General features: G+C 41.6%; 1 protein-coding gene across 1 annotated transcript in view; it reads left to right on the top strand.

Moving 5' to 3' along the window:
* Positions 1-19,604, top strand: part of Dnah9 (dynein axonemal heavy chain 9) — a 315,133-nt gene that overhangs the window by 117,499 nt on the left and 178,030 nt on the right. The window contains exons 29-30 of the mRNA XM_076935264.1: positions 14,376-14,533; positions 19,000-19,138. Of these exons, the coding sequence (XP_076791379.1) occupies positions 14,376-14,533; positions 19,000-19,138 (297 nt within the window). The remainder of the gene's footprint in view (positions 1-14,375; positions 14,534-18,999; positions 19,139-19,604) is intronic.

Raw genomic sequence — 19,604 nt, forward strand, 5'->3', positions numbered from 1 at the left:
ACAGAAATTATGTGTCCCACCTGCTTCAAAGAGGGGCATAAAGGATCAGCCAAGGAGGTGGATCCCAGCTGTTTAAGAACATGCACATTGCTGTAAAACCAGGGCTCCAGTTTCAGCTCTTTTATTTGTTATAGAAGCCTGTGATAAAGTTGCACCACATCTCTCAGCCCAAACCACTCATTTATGTATAAGACTACATGGTCACGGGGCTTGAGTAAGTGGCAGTACCGTTCCAAACTTCAAATGAGTTCTTGAGACAGGTGTGAGCACTTCAGTGTCCTAGAAGGGATCTGAATATCCACACTACAGAGTCAGACTCTGAAATATGCTATCTTAAAGCCAATCCCTAAAGGTTGGCTGGAGAGGATTTGAATTAGGGTCAGGGATCCATGGACAAAGAGAGGAAAACAGGAGGAAAAGCTGAGGGTGAATTTCTTTGCTAAGTCTCTTATACCAGACACGAGTTTATGTTCACATACAAAACAGTCAAACACAGTTTCCTCTCCTTTGGCTTATTTCTAGAGCATTGCATAGATAGCACTATTTCTAAAGAAAGAAGGAGGAGAAGGAGGAGAAGGAGGAGGAGGAGGAGGAGGAGGAGGAGGAGGAGGGAGAGAATGAGAAAGAGGAGGAGGAGGGGGAGGAGAAAGGGGAGGAAGATGGGGGAGGAGGAGGAAGAGAAACAGGAGGAGGAGGAAGAGGAAAGGGGAGGAGGGAGAAGAGAGGAGGAGGGGAAAGGAGAAGAATGGGAGGAAAGGGAGGAAATAGGGAAATAGGAGGGAAAGAAATAAAGAAGTGGGGGAGAGAGTAAAAGGGAGGGGAGGGAGTCTACAGCTATGAGAAAGTTTATGATCTGCTCCCTGTAGATCTGTATAGTTGTAAACATGGACAATACTCACCTGGGCTGAGCTTTTCTTTTTTTCTTTTTTGGCAAGGATAACAAATGGAGGAAGGGTTGGCAGAACAAGGGTGGGGATGTAACATCAGGCAGAGCAACCACATGGGAGAAACTGGCCAAGACAGCTTTATCCCCTTCAGTGGAGTATGTGCCCTGGCAGAAGCCTACCTCTGTCTACATAACCTTCAGCTGTCACCCATCTCATCCAACATGCTGTTCCTGTCACTGGAAGCTAAATGTGGAGCTTTGAGCAGAAAACTGAAACAACTGCAGTGCTCGGGAGTGGTCGACCCCGTGCCAGCTGCTATTTCACAACATCATACCCCTGGGCCTCAGCTGCCACTGGGAGCCATGAGCCATCACTGGGCTCTCAGAAGCCTTTCACTTGCCTGTTTTGTAGTGGTCAGTTCTTTGGGTTCTCTTGTCTGACAAAGGCTACTCCACAAACACTGACCCTTTCCCCAGCTGTCCCTTAGTGGAGCTTCCCCAAAGCAAGGTGAACTTTTCCCTTCCTCAGATTTACTCTTCTCAGTAGGAGTCAGTGAAGGTCTGAGGGTAAGGCCCAAGTGTGACCTGAAAGCTCTCTTGCATCAGCATCCTCCTACCTTGACTTGGTGAGTTGATTATGCAAATTTCTGTGATCTCACATTAGCATGACTTGACAGGGCCTAGGGAGGAAGAATTTCTACCAAGAAACTGGAGCTGAGGATGTGGGTGAAAGGGGGAGTGCTTGTCTAATAGGCACAAGATTCTAGGTTTAATAATTGTAACTGTTCCTTCCAAAACTTCATGGCACTGAGTCATTCCACACATAAAGAGCTTGTTTCTCTGGACAGCCAATGGTTAAATATTTGTCAACACACCTCTCCCTTATATAGATGAGAGCCTGCTATTACCTAAACTGAAATCGAGGATTCATATCTTTGCAAGAAATTATATTGGTCTTTTTCTGTGATTATAATGAAATAACTGAAATTGGGCAACATGTAAAGAAAATGGGTTTATTTGGCTCACATTCTTGGACTTTCAAGAACACATATCTGGCAATGACTTTTTGTTGTCAAAACCACAAGGTTCAATGCTGAGCCGTAACCCAAATAATCTTGTCTAACTATAACCACCTCCCAAAAGTCGGATCTCTAGTTACCATAGCTGGATCAAGTTCCCTCTCAGTGTCTCATAATGAAGATTTAATTCCAATATATTAACCTCTGGAGACAAATTGAAACCATATCCATACCAAACAATACCATACCATACCATCCATACCATACTAGAAATTGCATGTATTCTGGCTGTTTCTACCCTTGGATAGTCATATCACAACTTGGAACCAGGAACAGTGCTGTAGAATCCTCTCCGTGTACTGTGATGACTAACCCCTTCCAGGGTAAGTTATGAGTGGCTTTGAAAACCTGGGACACACTGTAGTTTCCTTGTAGGAGCCACTGGACATGGCTCTGTTTCTTTCTGTTGTCCCATGTACTTGGAGTATCTCTTCTCACTTCTCCCACTACAGACTTCTGTCTTCCTCTCCCCTTTGCCCACTCTCCTATTATTTTCATAGACCTGTATGTCTTCCCCCATCTCTGCATTCATGACTTTATCCTCTCCTCTGGCTGCTTGCCACAGTGTTTAGAGAACATCTCTTGCTCTCACCAGCCAGGCATTGCTGTTTCTGATTCCACTTCGGGCCAGAACACTCATGCTGCCTAATTCCATTGATGGGTGTCTCAGGTGGTACTTAGTGCTAGCAGCTTTCCACAGGCTGTCTCGGTGTATGTCCCAAGGCATTCTCAGCATGCCCCACAGAGAGCTCACTGAGCCAACCACAGTTCTTTCAGTGTAATAACTTTTCAATGATTTGATGTCTTAAATATTTAACACAAAGATCTATAGATCATAGGTGATCAAGTGTGAGGGTGATGATTCTGGTAGTAGTCATGGTAGCTATGGTGATAATGGTATAACTGATGATAATGGCAATGGTAATGTTACTGATGGTGATGGTGGTGGTGTTTGTGGTAGGAGTGATCTGATGAATCTGGTAATTATTTTGGAGATTGTGTTAGTGGTGATGCTGATGGTAAGGAAAGTGGTGATGGTATTGATGATGACGATGATGATGATGATGAAGGCTGGTGATGAGGAGGAGGGTAGTATAGTGATAATGATTCTTATGGCACTGGTGAACAAAGGTGATGATTATGAAGGCATATGATTACTATGTAGTGACGGTGAGGATGGTGGTAATGGTAATGATGGTAATGAGGGAGCAGTGGTGGTAAGGATGATTGCTGTCCTCGTCATTTTAACACGACCAGATATGAGTTGGAAACAGATGTCTGTGACCAATGAGACAGGAGTGAATGTCCACACCTGCCTTGAACAGGCCTGTACCACCTATGCCTTTACTTACCCTTAGCTTGACTATCCCCAGATGATCTTGCCAATCCTAACCATTCAGTAGCCATTGAAAGGATGCCCAATAATTGTGGTCCACTTCTCAGGAGCCAGAAAACATTGAAGACCTTACACTGAAAGGTTGGTGTAGGGCTTCTCCTCTTTTGTTTTTAGAATTAAGTAAAATATGTTCAACTTAGGACTCTCTGATGTTGCCATATTCTGGCCTAGGGACACACCCTTAAAAGACAGCTAGGAGGAAGTGGTCTGACAACAGCTAAAGCAGGATTGGAGCTGGTAACATTTAAAATCATATAAGCATCCAAGGAGAAAATTGTGCTTAATTATTCACACAGTCATCCTAGCTGGCATATTGGTTTGGAAGCTGCGCCAGCTGCTGACAGTTCTCTGCTCTCCCCACCCCCCTCACCCCTCTGTGCTTCTCATCCCAGTTACTTCTGAAGAAGTGATTATGCTCCAATGTTTACATTGCTGGATATGTTCATGTCTCTGTCAGCTTGGTCAAGTAGAACTGCATACCCATTAGGGAAAATCCTCATTGTGGCAATTTCGAGAGAAATTACTCGCTATTTTTAAAAAGCATTATACTGCTTATTTCTTTTCAGAATTTCCTCATTGCTGGCTCAGTCAGCTCTCTAGACCTTGGATTATCTGAGCCTTGGGAAACATTCCACCAAGGTACAACTTATTACCTTGAACCTGTAGCCCCTGACCATCCCCCCACATTCTCTGGTGTCCCTACTAATGGGTACAGGTACTGACAGGATGCTGTGTTACGACGGTATGAAGCAGTTGAGCAGCCGATAGATCCAAGCCAGGCCTGGTAGCAAATCCCAGTTAAGACTGAGTTCAAGGCTAGGCTTTGAGGCCCTCTTCTCCCCAAAATAAATAAGACCCAGAAGATCTATTAGCAAGAGATTACGGCATGGCTCCAAGGACTCCAGGCATAGAAGAAATGCTCCAGCCTCAGAGCCAAGAGAAGGTCCCAAGTTGTACCCTCTGTAGAGGTGCTTACTGTAAAGGAACACAGAACTCTGACAAAATGTACAAAGTGGTGAGTAGGTAGTTCTTCCTAAAGGCATCCTTCAGCAGCCCATCCTACCATCACTGTGGAATCCAGGCAGACTTTTAATAATAGATGGAATTTGGACAAAGCCTTCATAAAAGAATAACTGAAGAATTAGCTACATACCTAGACTGGAAGGAGTTTGGTAAATGAGTGGGGAGAAAAACTGAGAATATTCACACAGATTGGCTTAGCCTGTGATCTCCCTAAATTGTGTCACATGCACGAAGGTAAGATAATTTGCAAATGCCATCCACTCTGACAGATTCAAGGCCTGAGCAGGAGGACACAAGATAGACTTCTGAGAATGCCAGCTTCCAGAATAGGTCTATCTCAACAGTCTATCCTGGATAGAGTATCCACCCACTAGATGTGTATAGTATCCTTCCCTCCATGCAATGAGAATGTCTCCAGATTCACCCATGGAGACTGAATGAAAATGATCCCCAGTTGAGAACTATAGCACCCTTACAGGTTTACATTTCTATGTCTTTAATGGCTGATATGAATGTCTTTTCCTGTTCATAGGAAATGTTTGTAATGTATAATAAACATTATTTTCAGAGTAAAACAAATGACATGTACATAAAAAATGCAAAAAAAACTTGCAGAAAGAGTCTGTCACCTAAGTGATACCACAGGATCCTAATAGGTACTCTTTGTGGTAGTCATACCAACCAGGCTGTCTATTGGGTTCTCAGAATATGTAGAGACCTAACAAGAGTTAACTGATGTCAGCCCGAGTCTGATGAGGTCATGCTTGACTTCTGTCATGCCCCTTCTGAATGAAGTGTACATACATGCTAAACATACATGCTGTTTTCAGCTTGTTTGGTTTTAAGACTTGGCCTGCTCCACTTGGCAACTGTTCATTATTTTCCACACTTTTTTCCTGTTAACTTTTTATTTTTAGCCAATTTTAGATGCATGAAAAGTTTCAAAAACAGTAGTTTCTATTGATCCCCCCAATACTAACTTAAAAGCAGAATGGTTTTTAACCACCTACTGCTTTACTTCCAGCCCTACAAAATTAGAGTCTAAAACCACCCAGCTCAATCTCCAGAGATATGACTGGGAAGCTCAGAATAATGCTGGTTCTGGTCAAGTACTTCAAAATATCAGAATTATTATTATCATTATCATTATCGTTGTTGTTGTTATCATTATTCTCAATGGCTTTAAAATCACCACAAGTGACGCAAGTTTAGAGATGTGTGTGCAGAGTTGACCTGGAAGCCTTCACCAAGCAATGCTTACATTAAGTCTTCACTTCCCTGTGCACCTGTGTCCCTCTCTGGCATCCCCCAATCCTCTAGATTTTATCTAGGCCCCTTGGATACTGATTTCCATCACATTCCTGAGGTTTGTCCCAATAGTCTTAGTTGCTGAAGAGGCAGAAAGGAAAGTCATAGCCATGGTCTCCTGCCTGGCACAAAGCAAGCTAAGAGAAACACCTGTCAACGCAGAGGCTCCAACATCACCCACATGCACTAGCCTGCTCAGTCATTTCCCTCAAGAGCCCCCAACAGAATTTTACACAAAAGCACAGATGCCTCCAATCCAAAGTCCATCATAAATTCCTGCTGAGTGTGGGCTTTCTGGGCTTCAATGTTTGGGTAGAGATTGCTGAGTCAGAGCCAACAGCAGGAGGGTCCTACACTGTAGCCTTGGCCTTCACCCAAAGGTAGCACAACAGCTTGTAAACGCTAATTAAACTTGCTTCCCTGTCTCTAGTGCTCTGTGTATTTTATAGATTTAACCACTAGGAAGGAAGAAAGGGAACAGCCTTCACCCGCCACCTAACTCTTAGATACTGAAGGTAGATAGGAGTTCCAAGGTAGAGCAGAGCTGGGCTCTGAGCCCAGAGTGAATCAGCAGAGGTCGGCCTGGGTGGCCAGTGCACAGGGTGCTGGAGGCTGGCTCTGCCTGAGTGACATTGGTATTCTGCACGTAGAGAAGGATAGGTTCCCTCTAATTGCTGTGAGCTCAAATACATCAGTCATTAGAACTTTACTGCAGAAGAGCTGAATCCTAATTGCCAAACTGTCACTGTCACATATCCTGGCAATGGTGCCCCCTTCCCTTTCTCTCCCACCTTCACACACACACACGCACACGCACACGCACACACATGCTCACTCCATAGCCCTCTGCAGAACCCAGCTACCCTTAGCTTTTCTAGCAGCCATTATTGACAGACATGCTGGAAGTTCATTTAAAACTCTGCCCTGGTCTTAGCTTCAGGTTTTGGTTCCCAGACCCACAGGAGGCTAAAAATTCCCAGTGATACTGTGGGGCCTGGATGAGCAAAGTCAGCCTGCTGGTGTGTGCTTTTTGTCTTCTTCCTATAGCTGTTCTTTTTACCCATATTTCAAAGAAGAGTGAAAAGCATACCCAGTTGAGTTCCATTTATTGTTCTTCTCACTGCAAGAGCTACCCAGAATGGAGCTCCAACCAGGTCACACTTGTTAGATGGGGACTGGTAGAGGTACTAACAGAAAGAGGAGACAGATGTCTACAGAAGCAGGCTGGCCTTTAATCAGAACAATGAAGGGCAGTAGTCTAAGCATGGGGGTTGGGAGGTAGGGGCTGGAGGGCTTGAAGGGTTTATAGGGCAAAAGGGAACTTTGGGGGTGGAAGATTCCATCTAAAGATTGGTTTCCCTGTGGCCTCAGGAATGTTCCTTACCCTAACCTCCTACAAAGGCTATGAGGCTGTTATCAATGTGTCAACCTTCCTTCCAGAATTTTTTTTGTACATTTTTAATTGGATATTATATTTACATTTCAGATTTTATCCCCTTACCACATTTGCCCCCAACCAAGGAATCCCCTATCACACCCCCCCTCCTCCTGCTTCTATGAGAATGTGCCCTCACCTACCCCCCACTCCCACCTCCCCACCCTTGAATTCCCCCCACTCTGTGTCCAGCCTTCATGGGACCAAGGATCTCCTCTCCCACCTATGCCCAACAAGGCCATACTCCCCTAAATATACAGATGGAGTCATGGGTCCCCCCTATGTGCTCCCAAGTTGATGGTTTAGACCCTGGGGAGCTCTGATCAGTTGGTATTGTTGCTCTCCTCATGGAGCCACAAACCTTTTCAGCTCCTTCAGTCTTCTCTCTAACTCCTCCATTGGGAACTCCTTGATCAGATCAATGGGTAGCTGTGAGCATCCGCCTCTGAATATGTCAGACTCTGGCAGACCTCTAAGGAGACAGCTATATCAGGCTCTTGTCAGCATGTACTTCCTGACATCTACATCAGCGTCTACCTTTGGTGACTACACATGGGATGGATACCCAGGTGGAATGATCTCTAGACGGCCCCTCCTTCAGTTTCTGTCCCACACTTTGTCTCCATATTTGCTCCCTTGAGTATTTTGTTATTCCTTCTAAGTAGGACCAAGGCACCCATACTTGGTCTTCCTTCTTCATGAGCTTCATGTGGTCTGTGAGTTGAATCTTGGCTATTTCAAACTTTTGAGCTAATAACCACTTATCAGTGAGTAAATACCATGTGTGTTCTTTTGTGATTGGATTGCCTCACTCAGTATATTTTCTAGTTCCATCCATTTACCTAAGAATTTCTCAAATTTATTATTTTTAATAGCTGAGTAATACTCAATTGTGTAAACATACCACATTTTTTGTATCCAATCGTCTGTTGAAGGACATCTGGGTTCTTTCCAGCTTTTGGCTGTTATAAATAAGGCTGCTATGAACATAGTGGAGCATATGTCCTTGTTATGTGTTGGAGCATCTTCTGGGTATATGCCCAGGAGTGGTATAGCTGGATCCTCAGGTAATGCTATGTCCAATTTTCTGAGGAACCCTGGACTGATTTCCAGAGTGGTTGTACCAGCTTGGAATTCCACCAACAATGGAGAAGTGTTCCTCTTTCTCCACCCCCTCGCCAGCATCTAATATCACCTGAGTTTTTGATCTTAGCCATTATGACTGGTGTGAGGTGGTATCTCAGGGTTGTTTTGACTTGCATTTCCCTGATGACTAAGGATGTTGAACATTTCTTTAGGTGCTTCTCGGCCATTCGAGTTTACTCAGTTGAGAATTCTTTGTTTGGTTCTGTACCCCATTTTTAATAGGGTTATTTGGTTGTCTGAAGTATAATTTCTTGAGCTCTTTGTATATATTGGATATTAACCCTCTATTGGATGTAGGATTAGTAATGATCTTTTCCCAATCTGTTGGTTGCTGTTTTGTCCTATTGACAGTGTCCTTTGCCTTACAGAAACTTTGCAATTTTATGAGGTCCCATTTGTCAATTCTTGATCTTAGAACATAAGCCATTGGTGTTCTGTTCAGGAACTTTTCCCCTGTGCCTAGGTATTCGAGGGTCTTCCCCACCTTCTCTTCTATTAGTTTCAGTGTATCTGGTTTTATGTGAAGGTCCTTTATCCACTTGGACTTGAGTTTTGTTCAAGGGGATAGGAATGGATTAATTTGCATTCTTCTACATGCTGACCTCCAGTTGAACCAGCACCATTTGTTGAAAATGCTGTCCTTTTTCCACTGGATGATTTTAGCTCCTTTGTCAAAGATCAAGTGACCATAGGTGTGTGGGTTCATTTCTAGATCTTCAATTCTATTCTATTGATCTTACTGCCTGACTCTGTACCAATACCATGCAGTATTTATCACTATTGTTCTGTGTACAGTTTGAGGTCAGGGTGGTGATTCCCACAGAAGTTCTTTTACTGTTGAGAATAGTTTTCACTATCTTGGGTTTTTTGTTATTCCAAATGAATTTGCAAATTGCTCTTTCTATCTCTATGAAGAATTGATTTGGAATTTTAATGGGGATTGCATTGAATCTGTAGATTGCTTTTGGCAAGATGGCCATTTTTACTAAATTAGTCCTGCCAATCCATGAGCATTGGAGATCTTTCCATCTTCTGAGATTTTCTTTGATTTCTTTCTTCAGAGACTTGAAGTTCTTGTCATATAGATCTTTCACTTGCTTGGTTAGATTCACTCTAAGATATTTTATATTATTTGTGACTATTGTGAAGGGTGTCATTTCCCTAATTTCTTTCTCGGCCTGTTTATCCTTTGAGTAGAGGAAGGCTACTAATTTGTTTGAGTTTATTTTATATCCAGCCACTTTGCTGAAGTTGTTTATCAGGTTTAGGAGTTCTCTGGTGGAAGTTTTAGTGTCACTTATGTATACTATCATATCATCTGCAAATAGTGAAATTTTGACTTCTTCCTTTCCTATTTGTATCCCTTTGACTTCCTTTTGTTGTCTAATTACTCTGGCTAGGACTTCCAGTACTATATTGAATAGGTAGGGTGAGAATGGGCATCCTTGTCTAGTCCCTGATCTTAGTGGGATTGCTTCAAGTTTCTCTCTGTTTAGTTTGATGTTGGCTACTGGCTTGCTGTATATTACTTTTACTATGTTTAGGTTTGGGCCTTGAATTCCTGATCTTTCCAAGACTTTTAACATGAAAGGGATGTTGAATTTTGTCAAATGCTTTCTCAGCATCTATCAAGATGATCATGTGGTTTTTTTCCTTTGAGTTTGTTTATATAGTGGATTACATTGATGGATTTCCAAATATTGAACCATTCCTGCATTCCTGGGATAAAGATACTTGATCATGATGGATGATTGTTTTGATGTGTTCTTGGATTTGGTTTGCGAGAATTTTATTGAGGATTTTTGCATCAATATTCATAAGAGAGATTGGTCTGAAGTTTTTTATTTTTTTTTTTTGGTTGGGTCTTTGTGAGGTTTAGGTATGAGTGAGATTGTAGCTTCATAGAATGAATTGGGTATTGTTCCTTCTGTTTCTATTCTGTGGAATACTTTGAAGAAAATTGGTATTAGGTCTTCCTTGAAGGTCTGATAGAATTCTGCATTAAAACCATCTGGTCCCAGACTTTTTTTGGTAGGGAGACTTTTAATGACTGCTTCTATTTCTTTAGGGGTTATGGGACTGTTTAGATTGTTTATCTGCTCCTGATTTAATTTTGGTACCTGATATCTGTCTAGAAAATTGTTCATTTCATCCAGATTTTCCAATTTTGTTGAGTATAGGCCTTTGTAGTAGGATCTGATGATTTTTTAAATTTCTTCAGTTTCTGTTGTTATGTCTCCCTTTTCAGTTTTGATTCTATTAATTTGGATACTGTCTCTGTGCCCTTTGGTTTCTCTGGCTAAGGGTTTATTTATCTTGTTTATTTTCTCAAAGACCCAGCTCCTGGTTTTGTTGATATTTTATATAGTTCTTTCTGTTTCTCCTTGGTTGATTTCAGCCCTGAGTTTCATTATTTCCTGCCGTCTACTCCTCTTGGCTGTATTTGCTTCTTTTTGTTCTGAAGCTTTCAGGTGTGCTGTCAAGTTGTTAGTGTGTGCTGTCTCCAGTTTCTTTTTGTAGACACTTATAGCTATGAGTTCCTCTTAGTACTGCTTTCATGGAGTCCCACAAGTTTTGGTATGATGTGTCCTCATTTTCATTAAATTCTAAAAAGTCTTTAATTTCTTTCTTTCTTTCTTCCTTGACCAAGTCATCATTGAGTACAGTGTTGTACAGTTTCCACGTGAATGTGGGCTTTCCATTGTTTTTGTCCATGGTGATCTCATGGACTCTCATGGAGTCTCATGGTGCAAGGGATTATTTCAATTTTTTTGTATCTGTTGAGGCCTGTTTTGTGACCAGTTATATGGTCTATTTTGGAGAAGGTACCATGAGGTTCTGAGAAAAAAGTATTTTCTTTTGTTTTAGGATGAAGTGTTCTATAGATATCAGTTAAATCCATTTACTTCATAACTTCTGTTAGTTTCATTGTATCCCTGTTTAGTTTCTGTTTCCCTGCTCTGTCCATTGCTGAGAGAGGAGTGTTGAAATCTCCCACTATTATTGTGTGAGGTGCAATGTATGCTTTGAGCTTTAGTAAAGTTTCTTTTGTGTATGTGGCTACCCTTGCATTTGGAGCATAGATGTTCAGAATTGAGAGTTCATCTTGGTAGATTTTTCCTTTGATGAGTATAAAGTATCCTTCCTTATCTTTTTTGATTACTTTTGGTTGAAAGTCGATTTTATTTGACATTAGAATTGCTACTCCAGCTTGTTTCTTGGGACCTTTTACTCTGAGGTGGTGTCTGTCTTTTTCACTGAGGTGTGTTTCCTGTATGCAGCAAAATTCTGGGTTCTGTTTATGTATCTAGTCTGATAGTCTATGTCTTTTATTGGAAAACTGAGTACATTAATATTAAGAGATATTAAAGAAAAATGATTGTTGCTTCCTGTTATTTTTGTTATAACAGGTGGAATTATGTTTGTGTAACTATCTTCTTTTGGGGTTGTTGGAAGATTACTCCTTGCTTTTTCTAGGTTGTAGTTTTCCTCCTTGTGTTTGAGTTTTCCATCAATTATCCTTTGAAGTGCTGGATTTGTGGGAAGATACTGTGTAAATTTGGTTTTGTCATGAAATATCTTGGTTTCTCCATCAATAGTGATTGAGAGTTTTGCTGGGTATAATAGTCTGGGCTGGCATTTGTGTTCTCTTAGGGTCTGTATGATATCAGTCCAGGATCTTCTGGCTTTTATAGTCTCTGGTGAGAAGTCTGGTGTAATTCTTATAGGTCTGCCTTTATATGTTACTTTATCTTTTTCCCTTACTGCTTTTAGTATTTTTTCTTTGTTTTGTACATTTGATGTTTTCATTATTATGTGATGGGAGGTATTTCTTTTCTGGTCTAGTCTATTTGGAGTTCTGTAGGCTTCTTGCATATTCATGGACATCTCTTTCTTTAGGTTAGGGAAGTTTTCCTCTATAATTTTGTTGAAGATATTTACTGGCCTTTTAAGTTGAGAATCTTCACCCTCATCTATACCTATTATCCTTAGGTTTGGTCTTCTCATTGTGTCCTGGATTTCCTGGATGTTTTGAGTTAGGAGCTTTTTGCCTTTTCCATTTTCTTTGGCAGTTGTGTCAATGTTTTCCATGGTATCTTCTGCACATGAGATTCTCTCTTCTATCTCTTGTATTCTATTGGTGATGCTTGTGTCTATGACTCCTGATCTCTTTCCTAGGTTTTCTATCTTCAGGGTAGTCTTTCTTTGAGATTTCTTTATTGTTTCTACTTCCATTTTTATGTCCTGGATGGTTTTGTTCAATTCCTTTACCTGTTTGGCTGTGTTTTCTTCCTATTCTTTAAGGGATTTTTGTGTTTCCTTTTTAAAGGCTTTTACCTGCTTACCTGTGTTCTCCTGTACTTCTTTAAAGGAGTTATTTGTGTCCTTCTTAAAGTTCTCTATTGTTATCATGAGAAGTGATTTTAATTCTGAATCTTGCTTTTCCGGTGTTATAGGGTGTCCAGGGCTTGCTATGGTGGGAGAACTGGGTTCACATGATGCCAAGTAACTTTGGTTTCTGTTGCTTATAGTCTTGCACTTGCCTTTAGTCATCTGATTAACTCTAGTGCTACCTGCACTCACTGTCTCTGACTGGATCCTGTCTTTCCAGTTATCTTGCTTGTGTCAGAACTCCTCAGGGTCCAGATGTCTCTGTGATCCTGTAATCCTGAGCTCCATCTGCTCTGAGTGGAGTTGCTCCTCTAGGATGTCTCAGGATATGGTGTCTTCATGAGAGCAGACCAGCTAGGTGTCTGCCCCATCCACAAGGACCAAGCAGGTGGTGGAAGGGGAGTGGTATTCCACAGGGGTGGGGTTTGGGTGCCTGGTGGGTCCTGAGCACCCCCTGCTCCCAGTTGTAGCTCTGGGGTGTAGGGTAGTGGAGAGTGTTCTTACCCACTGCTCTGAGAACAGTGGCTCCTCTAGGATGTCTCAGGATATGGTGTCTTCATGAGAGCAGACCAGCTAGGTGTCTGCCCCAGCCACAAGGACCAAGTGAAGGGCAGAAGGGCTCTTCTAGAATTTCTTAGCTCACCTGAAGATTTGGGGTTACTAACCCTTTAATACTTTAGCTAACATAGTCCTCTGGCTTCATCAGAGGCAATAAGGCAGTGGAATCCCATTAAATAGGTCCCTTTTCAAGTCTCAGCTTACCTGTGCCATTCTGGCTCATGCCACCCCTCCGCATAGTTGGGACTCTCCAATCTGTGAAGACAACATCATTCAGACTCCATTCTCTCATCATGTCCCTAGACATGCAATGTGGGGAGAGATGAGAGTGGCTTAAGCTGAGACAATAAACACAGCTGCATGGGACAAGGTTCACATTTAAACATTCCACACATGCTGCTGGTTTTTTTTTTTTCCATGTAGATTTTATCACCATTAGAACAAGCCTGTGGGTGGGGCAGGTGCCTGCATTCTCACACAGGGCAGGGGCCAAGAACACATGCTCAAGAAGTCCCTGGCATGGATTCAAATCCTGCTGCCCCACAGAAGGGCTCTGCAACTATGGGCAAACCACTTTGCCTCCCTGTGCTTCTGCTTTATGATAATGAGGCAGAAGTGATAGGTTGAAGTGTTCCCTCTAAGTATCTTGATGAGGTTTGAATGGTTTTCTGTGCAGAAAAAGTACTCAGGGCTAGGAACGAGGCCAGGAGATACAACACTGTCATGTGCAAGCCTTGAGTTTGATCCCCAGCACTCCTCTCTCTCATTCACCCCCCTTCTCTTCCTCATGCCCCCTCTCTCTCTGTCTCTCTCTCTCTGTCTCTCTCTGTCTGTCTCTGTCTCTGTCTCTCTCTCTGTCTCTCTCTCTCTCACACACACACACATACACACACACACACACACACACACACACACACACACACTCATCCTGGTAGCCATGGTTTAATGAATGAATGTTGATCTAGATAGCCAGACTCCTTTCAGACTCATGCTTAGTGCCAAGGCAAAGGCTCCAGGGTGCCAGTACCATGCCTGTCCTTCAATACAGGGGGCCACAAGATGATCACCTGTGCTGTGTGTCTGGATTTCCAGCTTTAGTTACTGCCCACCACTGACATGTCAGGAGTCATTTTTCCTCTGATCCTCCACCAGGTGAAAAGCATCCAGGATGCAATCAGAGACAAGAAGCAGAGGTTCAGCTTCCTTGGGGAGGAGATTAGCCTTGACCCTTCTGTGGGTATTTTCATTACCATGAACCCAGGCTATGCTGGCCGCACAGAACTGCCAGAGAACCTCAAGGCCCTCTTCAGGTATGTTTGTCTCTACACAAGGACTCCCCAAAGAGGAGTTTCTTGGATTTTCCTACTGAAAATGTAATTTATACGTTAGAGAAAATCTGGAACATTTAGAGAGCAAACATTTTTCCCCTTGTTGACACCCCATTGATCTTCTGTTTGCCCTCAGATATCAAATAGCTTCGTGGTTTGGGGTGGGACCCTGGCTCTGTTTCCCTTTCTCCATGCCACGACCTAGTCTGGCTTAGAGCTGTGCAGGTCTTGTGTGTTCGGCCACTGTCTCTGTGAGTTCGTATGTCCATAAGTCCTATTGTGTTGGGGCAGGGAAAACATGATCAAATATATTTTATGAAAAAAATTTTATTAGGAAAAATTAAAGTAGATTTTTAAAGATCTACTTTTACTGAGCGACACCATTAGTAAAATCATTCTTTGCTTAATTATAGCTCACACATATAACATATGTATATATTTTTATTTTATATACTTGAAATATATACTTGCTACTTGTGTACAATTTCATTCTTTATTTTTCATCCCCTAGCCTATCATAAATATTTTCTCCTATTGGGTATTTTTAAGAAATCTCATCCCATGGCTACATATTTTTCTATCAAGTACGTGGTTCATGGTATAATTAATTGGCCCCTCATGGCTGCATATTAAAAGTGTTTCTAGCATTTAAAATAAATTCATACATATTTCTGTAATGTACATTTTTTGTATATAAATCTTTTTTCTGTATGCATGATTATTTTGTTTGGCTAGCTTCCCAGAGTGGAATTACAGAGTTAACGAGCAGGAACATTTTTAAGGCTTTTGATACACATTGCCAAATTACTTTCTAAAAAGCTCAGTGTCAAATTACATCCTGGGAAAGACACAGGGAAACACCCCTTTTATTTCACCCTTGTCGCCTCTGCGTATGGCAATGTTTTTAAATCTTTTTTTTTAAATTTTATTTCGATAAGAAAAGATAAAGATCTTTCCTAGCGGGAGCTAGAGTTTGCATTCTTTCTTCAGACAAGTGAAGTTGGCCTGACAAAGAGAGAAAGAAAGGATGTTTCCTGCTTTTGGAGCTTCTGTTTATTAAACTTTTTTCTAGGAGAGAGAGATAGTGGGAAGTGTGACAATACTGTTTGTCTCATTTGGCAGCTGTGGACAGTGCCCTCTCGGGGAGGTGGAGTCAACACCATGGTGCCCAGTCAGGCTGCCAGACATCTCACTAGCTGTCCTAGTCTCTCTCATATTTGGTTTTTTTCCTCCCATATTTGCTTGCTTGCTTGCTTGCTTGCTTGCTTGCTTTAAAACATGGTCCTACTGTGTATCCCAGGCTGGCCTAGGACCTGTGACTCATTTGTCTCAGCCTCGTGAGTGCTGGGATCATGAATATGTGCCACCACACATCTGGTTCAATCTCTCACCCCTGTTGTAGCAGTTCTCTGTGTCAGACCAGGGTGCATGTGTCTTCACTCAAGCAGTTCCTGCTTTAAACAAAAACCATTGAAATATTATCAGGCTGTACTCACAGTCCCAAGAACACTGCACTATTGGGTGTTTGTTTCCATGCATATTAAGTAAGGTAGGTATGACAAACAATCATACAGGCAGGTTCAACAGCCAGGTAGAAATTGGTCCTTATGTTTTCTCTTTCAATATAAAGTCATTTTAGTCTAGGTTGTCTAGAGTAGCAAACTGCTGTAGAAAGCTGACCTAAACAGTAGATACTTCTCAGGGTGCTTGAAGCCAGAAGTCCAAAGTCTCCGAAGCTCAGGTGGTCAAACTCTGGGATGGGTTATTTCCAAGTTTCAAGAGATGGTCACCTCAGGTGTTCTCCTGTGGTGGAGAACCAGCAAGCTTGCTCTCTGACCTCATCCTATTTCTACAGCCTCAGTCTCATGACCTGCTTTCCAATCCCATCACACTGTGGGGTTCCATTATAAATTTATAGGGACACAATTATTCAGACTCTGGCAGTCTAAAATATATTCATAGAAAAAAGATGGAAAAAATAAGAAAAATAGTTTTAAGTTATTTTTATCTGAGGTGTATAAGTGTCTTGCCTTTGTGTATGTGCACAACATACATGTTGTACTGGCTGGTTTTGTGTGTCAATTTGACCTAAGCTAGAGTCATCAGAGAGGAAGGAGCCTCAGTTAAGGAAATACCACCACGAGATAAAGCATTTTCTCAATTAGTGATCAATGGGGGAAGGCCCAGCCCATGATGGGTAGAGCCATCCCTGGGCTGATGGTCTTGGGTTCAATAAGAAGGAAGGCCAAGTAAACCATGAGGAACAAGCCAGTAAGCAGCATGACTTCATGGCCTCTTCATCAGCTCTTGCCTCCAGGTTCCTGTCCCATTTGAGTTCCTGTGCTGACTTCCTTTGGTTATGAACAGCAACAGGGAAGGGGAAGTGTAAGCTGAATAAACCCTTTCTTTCCCAAGTTGCTTTTTGGTCATGGTGTTTTGTTACAACATCAAATCTCTAACTGAGACAATGCCTGGTGCTCATGGAAGCCAGAAAAGGACATTGTATCTTCTGGAATAAGAGTTACAGATGGCCGAGCAGTGGTGGCACACGCCTTTAATCCCAGCACTTGGGAGGCAGAGGCAGGCGGATTTCTGAGTTCGAGGCCAGCCTGGTTCCACAGAGTGAGTTCCAGGACAGCCAGGGCTACACAAAGAAACCTTGTCTCAAAAAACAAACAAACAAAAAAACAAAAACAAAAAAAACCAACAACAACAACAAAAAACCAACAACAACAAAAGAGTTACAGATGGTTGTTATTGTCCATGTGGGAGCTTGAAATGAAACCCAGGTCCTCTGTCAGAACAATAAATGATCTTAATCACAGACACATCTCTCTAGCCCTGAGAAAGATAGTTTTAAAATAATAAGATGAATGTCTATTTTACATTAATTCTCACAAAGACCGTGCAACACCCATACCCATGTCCTATGAGAAAATTGATGAATTCCCCAGTTATCAACAGCAGAATGGGCGGGGGTGGGGGGGAACCTGGAGCCTTGGCTCCTCCCAGCCCAGTCCTGTTACCTAGGGGCAATGCTGTAACTTCTTGTCATTTTTCTTTCCACACTGTGTTAGCATTTATTTTTCAAAGCAGGAAGCTGGCAATATTGTTTAATATATTGCTTTCATTAATTAATATTTTCCCATGTTACTTGCTAATCTTCCTTCTGCAGCATAATTTTCCACAGCCCCATTAAATTCCACTGATGTCCTCACGTTCAGACTGCCAACTATTTGGTGGCTCCTTCAATTTTGACTACAGTGTAAAACATTTCATAAGACAATATGTACTTGAATTGTTTTGAAAAATAAATGTTAACAGCACAGGAAAAATGCAAATAAAGAGAGTTGACAAGGAGATATCTCAGCCAGTAAAGTGCTTTGGGTGCAAACAAGAGGACTTGAGTTTGGTCTACTTTTTAAAAGCTAGGTGTGGTACCAGCCATTCCAGTGCTGGGGAGGAGAATGAAGGTATCTATCTCCTTGGAGCTTGCTAGCCAGTCAACATACCTGAATCAGTGAGCTGCAAGTCAGTGAGTTACCAAGTATTCAAGCTTGACTTCTGTTCTCTATATCCAAGTTCAAAAACATGCACATGAATTAAATAATTGTAAGTTCCCATAACATAACAAATAAATTAATAGCTTTGACAAGTAAATATATATTTATATGTAAGTAAATATAAATATGTAAATATATCTAAATAAATATAAAAATAAATCTATATATAAGTAAATATGAATATATATTTATATATAAGTAAAAATAATATATGTGTATATGTATGTATATATACATATATACATGTATACATGTATGTGCATATATATATACATATATATATATCACTAGTGCCAGAGAAAAGAAAGCCACAGTAAATTTTTATATAGAATAAAAACCTCAGTTCTTCTGTGTTCTTGTGTACACTATCTTATATCAAGATGGTGCTAATCTTGAGATGGTTCCTAGCTTTGAAATCTTAAATAAATTTTTATACAAATAAATGCAAAATAATCCATGTCTGCCTGGAGGACGTCCCCACCTTGAGGAGGTAGGTGAAGCTGAGAAATGATCTGATTCCAGCACAAACCCAGGAAGAGACTTGGTTCTCCAATCTTAGCTCTTAGCCTATTTCAGATGCTTGCTGTGTTAATCCTTGCCTTTGTGTAAGGCACATTGACCTCAAGATACAAGACCTGAGCTGTAGCCCTGACTTTTCCCCACTCCTGCTAACGTCATCCACCACTCTGAGGTAAGAGGTCACTCACTCCCTTTATCCTTAGTTAACTCATCTCAGATTTAGAAGTGCAAGATGGAGTGATTGCAAAGGTCTTTCCATGAAGTTTGGCCCTTGAAGACAGCTCCTTGTGTGATCACAGCGTGCATCTTTTATCCTACAGTCTCCCCTTGAACTCAGTTTCTCAGTTTCTGTCTCCCTGCATCCAGGCCCTGTGCAATGGTAGTTCCAGACTTTGAGCTGATCTGTGAGATTATGCTGGTAGCAGAAGGATTCATTGAAGCCCGATTGTTGGCCAGGAAGTTCATTACCCTTTACCGACTGTGTAAAGAACTTCTCTCCAAACAGGTAGGATCTCTGTGGAAGATGTTGACCAACCACTCTGAGGCCTAACTCTAAACCAATGGACTAGATCTATCTTACAGAGTGTCTGGTCTGATATGCAATAATAGAAGCTCTGAGAACTTCTACAATAAAAGTTTGTGTGTTCAGTTTTCAACTCAACACTTGTTCAAAGTCTTTGAGCACCAAATTATTTTTAATCTTCTTCATGGCCTTTCTCAGACAAGTGCCCCATGAAAATATGTTACTGGTGAGTGAAGTCCCTGGAGGAAATGGGCTCTTCCTGAAGGGACATGGGATGTTCTGGGAATGGTTTAGAATAAGAGCTTTATGCTTTTTCCTTAGTAGTGTGATTTTAAATACCTTCTGCTGAAGATAAACTCAGGAAATAGCATCTTAATAAAATCGAACCCAGTATCTACAAGGTCCATACTCTACATGTAGAATTTCTTGATGTCGAGAATAACCACAA

This window comes from Arvicanthis niloticus, chromosome 6, assembly GCF_011762505.2.
Source record: "Arvicanthis niloticus isolate mArvNil1 chromosome 6, mArvNil1.pat.X, whole genome shotgun sequence".
NCBI lineage: Eukaryota > Metazoa > Chordata > Mammalia > Rodentia > Muridae > Arvicanthis > Arvicanthis niloticus.